Below are 9010 nucleotides of genomic sequence, written 5' to 3' on the forward strand. Positions count from 1 at the left end.
CCTCTAACCCTACACCTAACCCTACCCATCAAAGTTAGGGGGCGGTTATCTAACACCTGATTGGTCACCCTGCACATTAAGGCGAAGCAAATCGATTACAGAGACTCGATTCGCGTTAACCCCGCCACCTAACTTTGATGGGGGAGTTTGACAGATTCTTTTAATGGTTTCGATGCACTGCGACACAGGACCATGAAATAATTAAATGCACACTGAAATAATTATATATATATATATATATATATATTTTTTTTTTTTTATAAAATGAAGATGTAATTTATTAAATTAATGACACATTTATATATTTAATTCCTTATTTATTTAATGAATTCCACATTTAATTAATTGTTTATCGCTGTATTTATTTATTTATATTCCACTTTATATTAGGGATGTGGTTTTAATTAATGAATGACACATTTATTTATTTAATTCCACATTTAATTAATTATTGACACATTTAATTATTTATTTAATGCTGTATTTATTTATTTAATTTTGGCACTTTTTATCCTCCATAGATTCTAGGGGATCATGAAGCCCTAACTTTTGTGGATTCAGCTCCAAGGTGTGTGGGTAGTGGGTGACGGCTAGTGGTTGAAAGTAGGGGATGCATTTGGATTGGGCCTGAATTGCTCTCTGAGTAAAGCCAAAAACGATTTGAAACAGCAAATAAATAAAAACAATAAGTGGAAAAGGAGTATTTTATGTATTACAAAGACAGCTGTTTATATTTAGATTAATGAATGTATTTTTAAATTGCCATTAAAAATGCGATTTGAAAATACATTTTCAAATTGTAGCGTTTAATAATGGGTTCATTAACACAAGCTGTTTTTTCCAATTTAATCTAAATTGTGTAATAGCATCATGCTTTTTAAATGGAAAATCTAAAAGGAAAAGTTAAATGTTAAATCTAAAATTATTCTATTTCTTTTTGACTGACTCTTCTGGTCCTCCATACTTTCAATCTTCTTTCCTTGGCTTCTCATCGAAATTTATAATCCTATTTAAGTTTCTCCGGATTGCATTAAGAGCCTTGGGTTTTTAGCAGGCTCTCTAAATGAAGGAAATAGCAGTCAGGATTACCAAGTAGAAGTGCAAAATAAGAATGTGGGCATGTTTGCGTTCCTTATAAGTGTTGCTGTTTTTCTTTAATAAGATGCAATTTGTAGCTGACTAACTACACAGCTTTCCCAGAGCTGTACATCCAGAATGTACACACTGACTCATGCATGCTCAGCATGCTCTAACGCCACATACAAAACACAGGTTTCCACGCAGCGTACTGCAGAAAAAACAGACTAGATTCTCCAAACCACGATAGATTCAGATGACAATGCAGCAATGTCTGAAAAATAACTGTCCATTCAGCACCTCAGATGTCTCTTTGGGGAGTTAAACTCAGCAGAAATTAATTCTTTAATGAGATTTGCTTTGGCACCAAGGGAAGATTCTGTGTGAAAAATGTTTGCAGCGAGGTACGACGTCCACTAAGCCAAATTAAGGACTGTTAGAGTGGATTGCTGTGTTTGATCCTATTATGATAAATCATAACTAAATGTCTCCTCTTCATGGCAGAGAGGTTTAAAACAGAGATCAAACATCTTTTGCAAAAAAAGTCCTGCTGCCTGCTTGGAGTCTTGCAGATTGAGGATGATTTAAAAAGTATTGCACAATAATGACTCCTGCCTTTAAGCCCAAAACTTTGCACTGATCTGACAATGTATAGCTACAATTTGCAATGACTTAAAATTAATCGTTCAAAATCAACGCAGGATGTTGAGATATGAATGTACAGGAAACAAATGAGGGATAAAATGTAGCTTACTTTGACATCCGCCTTCTTGTTGAGGAGACTCTTGGCTGCTGCAGAGAGGCAGAACGACACACCCTCAGATGGAAGAGTACACATCATAAACATATGTGTGACCACAACTTCTAAAGTTTGCTCACAAAGATGCACATGCAGTTATCCATGCATGCACAGCAAAAAAAAAGGAGAAAAAAACTTGCTTAAAAGCAAGATTAAAATACAACAAATAAGTGTTAAAAAAAAGAAAAAAAATCCTCTTGTTAAAAAAAAATAAAAAAAACACCCAAAAACTTACTCAAACAACACATAGAAAATATATCCGTCCGACTGGCTCCTCCTAACCCTGATTTGCTGTTCAGAGCATTAGATAAGCAGTGGGCATCATCCATGAGGGGGAAAAAAAGTCTAATTCTCTATATAATCCTAACGCAGTCATACACAGCTGCACACACAGCAGCAGCTACTCGGGAGGATTAGGAATGGAGCTATGGAGGAAGTGGAATAGAGCTGCAGGTAAAGGATAATGGGTTGTTAAGCACTAGAGTAGGCTGGAGTTCATCGATGGGTGCAGGAGGATTTGAAGGCATATAAACACAGTAGGAAGCCAGAGAGCATTGCTCCGGTGCTGAAAGGCTTTTTCTGTAATAATAACAATGACAGAGAGACTAACAGGGCTGATGTTAATCCCTCATCAGAGTGACACCGAAGCTCTGTGCGCAGCTAGCATCCAACACGGCAACTTTTTACCCCTTTACGTTTAAAGCTTGACATTTAAATCCTGCATTTGGAAAACTCTTCATGCATTTGCCTCCCAGTTCTATGGAGTGACTTTTGTTTCATTATTGTTGAAAGCAAAGAAGACATCTTCTAAATAAAAAATTGTAAAGCAAACATATTTAGTAAATTGAGATTTAAAAAAAAAAGCGCTGATTGCTGTTTTCTCTAGTTTTTTTCCTCAAATGTAATTATTAAAATAGTTTTTTTTAATTGTATTTTAAATCCTTTTTTTTTCATACTTTATATATTTTTTTTTTATGTTACATTTTTCATTATTTTTTTATGTTCACATTCTTTCTATTCTTCTTTTCCAGATTTCATTCTCTTCACTTCTGATGGTGGGCTTTCCTCTGGATTGAGGAACAAAGACACGTTTCTATTGGTCTCCTTGACATTAGTAACAATGATTTTCATTGGTCAATCTGTGTGTCAAGAGCAAAATTAGTATTTACCTTGAAGTAAAGAGAATGTGATCTGAGAAATGCAGTTTTAAAGCTACAGTGTGTAATTTTCAGCGACATCTAGCGGTCAGACTACAGACCGCAGCAACATGAACATCTCCCCCCCACCGCTTCTCCCCCCCAACAGTACGGCGAGCGTTACGGGACAAAATGTCTTCCACGACGTCCGCATCACCTACCTTCTCAAGTGATGAGGTTTGTTTACATAGATAATTTTACAGATAGTATTTCATTAGTCTGTGTAGGGTATAGATTTCATGTAGACTTTAGATAATAAATATACCCGTTATTTTTTCTACATCGTTGTGACGTTTTGGTGAGCTGCTTTGCATGGTGATATAAACAGACAAAGTAATTGTAGTCATTAGTTTAACAGCGAGGTTGTGTTCGCTGGAAGAATATATATTCCCCGTTTACAGAGTCCAAGTCTTGTTTGTGGCACGGGGGTTACAAGGCGAGGAAGAGGGAGAGGAAGAGGGCGAAGGCAGGGAGGCCGTGCAGCTGGGGCCAGGCGAGGGAGGGGTGCCAGCGGGGTTACTAGAGCAGAGGAGGAAAGGCTTGAAGATCTCCAAAGGAGCCGGAGAGAAGTAACCGAGGTATATATATCCAGAAAATTATTTTACAGAAAATTACTGAATCATTACCTGTGAAACGTCAGGGACGTTGCTGAATAAGTATACTGGAGAGGAACAGCATCATCACGCAGCATGTTATTGTTTTAGACAGGTCTGAGCATCCTGTACTCCAAAAACTGCAGTGATATTAGACAATTGTGTGTGTAGGATTAATTACCTGTCCAAGAGAAAACTGGCAACTTGAGCGTCACTTTGAAAACCTTTTTCCTCCATCAGTGACTTCCATCGTGTAAATGCCGTGCCAATGTTGATCCGTGTTTTTTGTCGTTTCTTGTCACTCTTGCGTTTATTCTCGTCGTGTTTCCGCTTCTTAGATGACGGGGGTTCGGTGTCCGCCGCTTTTCGTTGTGATACAGAGTAGGCATGATCCTCCATTCGTCTGATGTTTGGCCACACAGTGCCAAACAGTTTGCAAAGTCACTCACGCCTGCCGCCTTGTTCACCTTTCTTGTTACTAAGGCGCAGTATACCTGCTTCTTCTTCTTCTTTGGTTTCAGGCAGACTAAACGCTTCTCAGGCATAATACTGCCATCTACTCTTCAGTACCGTCTCAGTTCATCTCTCTCAACTTGCTGTAGTTATTTTCGAGCGTCATGGGAGATCTCGCAATCGCTAGTTTGTTGCCTCTGCGCTGCCGTAGCGCAAAGATGTCTGCCTCCATGGCTGCGAGACCCGCTCCTATGTATTTATAAATAACGAATTATAAGGCAACGCAAATATTATGGTTAAAAGGCTGAGCTCATAGGTGATGATAAATAACATAGTTATGTATAATATATTAAATTTCTGACTTTATATGCCTGTAATTATTACACACTGTAGCTTTAAATAATTCAGTTCGTGAAACTAAATATGAAAAGCTGAATTTTGACCAAAAAACCCCCGAAAATATATAATAAAAAAATATATATGAAAAAATAAAGTGGAGAAAAAATTATTGAAAAAAACAAATCGGACAAATTTAAAACCTTTTTTAATATATATATATAAAACATTTCTAAGTTTATATCAAGATTGGATATTTTCCAAATTTCCATTTACAAAAAGGTTTCTGTGCTTGCAACAATAATGGAACAACATGTCACTCCATATATTCCTAGCATAATTGAAAAGAGATGAATAATCAATACACTCATCTTGAAGATGAGTGAGGAAGCTGCTTACCTTGGCAAGTATTTAAGATGCATTAGGAGAAAGATTTATAGAGAGATTAAAACAAGCCAAGAGAGGGTGAAGGTTATATTTGAACTGAGTGAGATCTGAGAGAGTGTCAAGTGATTTTACAGCCTTAAAGGAATAGTACACCCAAAACATGATTAGCCTTCATTTTCTACTCACCCCCATGCTGAACAACACTCTGGAGTACTTTTTTGATATCTCAAATGCATCTGGAGATCTGGGAGGCTTCTTGCTGTCTGCTGACATTCAAATAATGGAGGTCTATGGCGCCCGAGGCAGAAAGGTCCATAAAAGTCCACAAAAAATGTGTCAATATTCCTCCATACTGCTCGTCCAATGTATTCCAAGTGTCCTGAGTGGGTAGCGTCCATAATTTACTTGAAACTAAGTCATTTAGAATGTTTTTAGAGCATAAACAGTAGTGTATAGGATTTCCTAAAAGCGCGTTCACGAGTCTACGGAAACCGCGGCAGACCAACCCAGACGAAAGTGCGCATTCAGCTCAGCAAAGAACTCATGCTCTTCCTCAACACTGAAGTCCTCAGACATTTTTCTTTCGTTGTTTCTTTCTTTGCACAGGTAAACAGCACATTTCTTCTTCTACGCTTGCATTATCGGCAGAGCAGACGCTGAATGCGCACTTTCATCTGGTTTGGTCTGCCGGCTTCCGTAGCGTCCTGAACGCGCTTTCAGGAAGTCCTATACACTACTGTTTATGCTCTAAAAACATTCTAAATGACTTTGTTTCCAGTAAATTCTGGATGCTACCCACTCAGGACACTTGGAATACATTGGACGAGCAGTATGGAGGAATATTGACACGTTTTTTGTGGACTTTTATGGATCTTTCTGTCTCGGGCGCCATAGACCTCCATTATTTGAATGTCAGCAGACAGCAAGAAGCCTCCCAGATCTCCAGATGCATTTGAGATATCAAAAAAGTACTCCAGAGTGTTGTTCAGCATGGGGGTGAGTAGAAAATGAAGGCTAATCATGTTTTGGGTGTACTATTCCTTTAAGGAAGGGATGGAGAGGAGGGTTAAAATGTTCACATCTGAGGTGGATTCACCTTGTTCCACGATTCCGGCGGTTGTTCCTCCCACCCCGCTGACAGCAGCCGGGGCCGTGGTCTGTCGACCCACTGAAACACAGCAGAGAGAGAGAATACAAAATTTTTACATGGAAAAAACACAGACTTTGATTTATTTTACAGCTGCTTTTTGTATCTCTGCTTCTTTCTGTATCTCTGCTTCTGTCTCCTTGAACCCCAGTCGGCCCCAGCAGATGGCCGCTCACACTGAGCCTGGTTCTGCTGGAGGTTCCTTCCTGTTAAAAGGGAGTTTTTCCTCTCCACTGTCGCTACAAGCATGCTTAGTGTGAGGGATTGTATTTGAGTCAACGAGTCGATGCAATCAGCTGGTTTTCCTTAGATAGAAAACTTTAAATCAATTTGACTGGATGATCTGGTGAAGTGTAAAGTGACTTGATATGACGTGTGTTGTGAATTGGCGCTATATAAATAAACTGAATTGAAAAAACTGAATTGCACTTTGTGTCAAAACCCCAACATAGTTTAATATGTTTAATATAAGTGGCTAAAAGTTACACAGTGCTGCTTTAAATAAAGATATAAAAAAAACTCTGGAGGAGCTGCAGGATTCTACAGCTCAATTTGGGAAATCTAAACGATAAAGGCTCAATAAATCCTGCTTTACAGCGTCAACTGCTTAAAGACCCCATAATATGGCATATTTGAAAATAAAAATATTAACTACTTTCAACTGTTTGTGATAGAAAATTCCTCTCAGATTGACAACATTTACCAAAAAAGCTCTCCTCTGGATGAGTCGTTTTGGTTTTCCACACCCCGTCTTCCCAAAGGCCGTCCCCACAACCCGTAACCATAACAACCAGTCAAAGTTTGTAAAGATAGCTTAGGAGCGCGGAATGATACATTGGATAAAGTCAGGAGGTTGACCAATGGGCTGCTACAGACCACTCTGGACAGCTTATTTCCCCTTATGACATCATCAGGGGAATGTTTGTTAAACAGACCGTTTTGAGCTAAATTTAGCTAAGAGTTGGAGAAAGGCAATGATAGAAGTGAAAGGGTTTGTTTCATTTGTGAACCTCATACACAGGCTGCAAGACACATTTGACTGTTACAGAATGCTTATTCTGTAATTTTTGCTTAATAGGGACCTTTAAGAAAGATTTTGATAACATATGGTATTTGATAATACATGTAATATTTTGTGTTAAAATCTAAACATGTCAGACAAGCAGAAGTATTTAAATGAGATTGATGGTGACTGGAGCAGGTATGGAAATCCAAAACTGCCACATATTCAATAAATGAAAAAATGGCAAGATTTCTATTTGTAAATGTAAAAATTTAAATGTTACTTGCGATGCGTCCATTAAACAATAGCATACGTTTTTTATCCTGCTTTTTTATTTATTAAACTATTAAATACATATTTTTCTTGCTTCAAGAAAAGTTTGCATTTTTGGGGCAGACCTCATTCAAAGATTGAATCTGAATAGAGGGGTAGGGGCCAAAAGTAGGAGAGAATCTAAAGGGCAAAGAAAGAGTAAGAAAGAACATGGAGTCATAATTAAATCTGCGTGCATAAGAAGTAGGGGTGAAGAAAAAATTTATTTAAGCTCAAATTGCGTTTCTAACATTTAAAGACTCAGAATCGATTCTCGTTTTCTTTAAAGACTATTTTTTTTTTTTTTTTGTGGGTGATCTGTTATATAAACTCCCTAATGAAATGTCTTATTTCAGGTGGTTTTGATTTAAAAAATGGATAAATGTGGTTTGTTTTCACAACGTAGTGCAGTTATTAAGACGTGTTCAGCGACTCAGCTCTCCCTAAATCCTTCTGCTCATTGGTCAAATTATATCTCATTACCTCACAGTGTGTTTAGACTCACTGATCAACTGATAAGAGAATTACAGTCACCCAGAGCTCAGATTGAATGTAATGCTAAGTCACTGCAGCATGCTATGGCAGCCATGCTGGGCTCTGCAGACAGCTGCTCTTGCACCTGTTATAATCTTCTTATAGCTACATTAGGATCTCAGCTGCATGTTGCTTCAACTCTTGAGCTTTTTACCTACATTTGAGGTTGATTTATATCTTTATTCCTCTGAGTAAGTGGTGAAATCATGTAACAACAGTTACTGAATGACGTTTTTCCAGCCAGAAATACTGCAACAGATTAAATGTAACCATGTATTTTAGGAAAAAAGCCAAAAATTCAGAAAATTTCAACCAGTTGAAAGTAAAAACAAAGGCCCGTCATATGTCATAAATAATAGATTAAAAGTCCTAATTATTATAAGATGTAAAGTCATAATTTTGACCTTTGGTCATAAGTATGAAAGAGTCATATTTATGAGATATAAAGTTTTCATTTTGACATTAAAAGTCACAGCTGTGAGATATAGTCCTAATTAAGTCCTAATTTCAAATCTAAAAGTCTTCATTTTAATCTTTAAAGTCATTATTATCCTATTTTAAGTATCTCATAACAAAATCCATCCATCTATTATTCAATCATCCATCCATCCATCATCCATCCATCCATCCATCCATCAATGCATCCATCCATCCATTCATCCATGCATCCATCATCCATCCATTCATCCATGCATCCATCATGCATCCATCAACATTCATCCACCCATCCATCCATCCATTCATCCATCAATCCATCATTCATCCATGCATCCATCATCCATCCATCAACATCCATCCACCCATCCATCCATTCATTCATCCATCATCCATCCATCCATACATGCCTCCATCATCCATCCATCCATCCATACATGCCTCCATCATCCATCCATCCAAGCATGCCTCCATCATCCATCCATCCTTCCATCCATCCTTACATGCCTCCATCATCCATCCATCCTTCCATCCATCCTTACATGCCTCCATCATCCATCCATCCATCCATCCATCCTTACATGCCTCCATCATCCATCCATCCATCCATCCATCCATCCATCATTCATCCATGCATCCATCATCCATCCATCAACATCCATCCACCCATCCATCCATTCATTCATCCATCATCCATCCATCCATACATGCCTCCATCATCCATCCATCCATCCATAC

General features: G+C 38.0%; 1 protein-coding gene across 13 annotated transcripts in view; it reads right to left on the bottom strand.

Annotated features, from left to right (window-relative positions):
* LOC119790907 (calcium/calmodulin-dependent protein kinase type II subunit beta) overlaps positions 1-9010 on the bottom strand; it is a 129645-nt gene that overhangs the window by 47919 nt on the left and 72716 nt on the right. For 8 of the 13 annotated variants that reach the window (XM_038296659.1, XM_038296668.1, XM_038296672.1 and 5 more), the window contains 2 exons: positions 5938-6009; positions 1832-1869 (listed from right to left, as the gene is read on the bottom strand). In XM_038296659.1, the coding sequence (XP_038152587.1) occupies positions 1832-1869; positions 5938-6009 (110 nt within the window). The remainder of the gene's footprint in view (positions 1-1831; positions 1870-5937; positions 6010-9010) is intronic. The other 5 variants (XM_038296671.1, XM_038296669.1, XM_038296666.1 and 2 more) reach the window with 1 other exon arrangement.

Source organism: Cyprinodon tularosa, unplaced genomic scaffold (assembly GCF_016077235.1).
Source record: "Cyprinodon tularosa strain WSP-4 unplaced genomic scaffold, ASM1607723v1 ctg374, whole genome shotgun sequence".
NCBI classification, from domain to species: domain Eukaryota; kingdom Metazoa; phylum Chordata; class Actinopteri; order Cyprinodontiformes; family Cyprinodontidae; genus Cyprinodon; species Cyprinodon tularosa.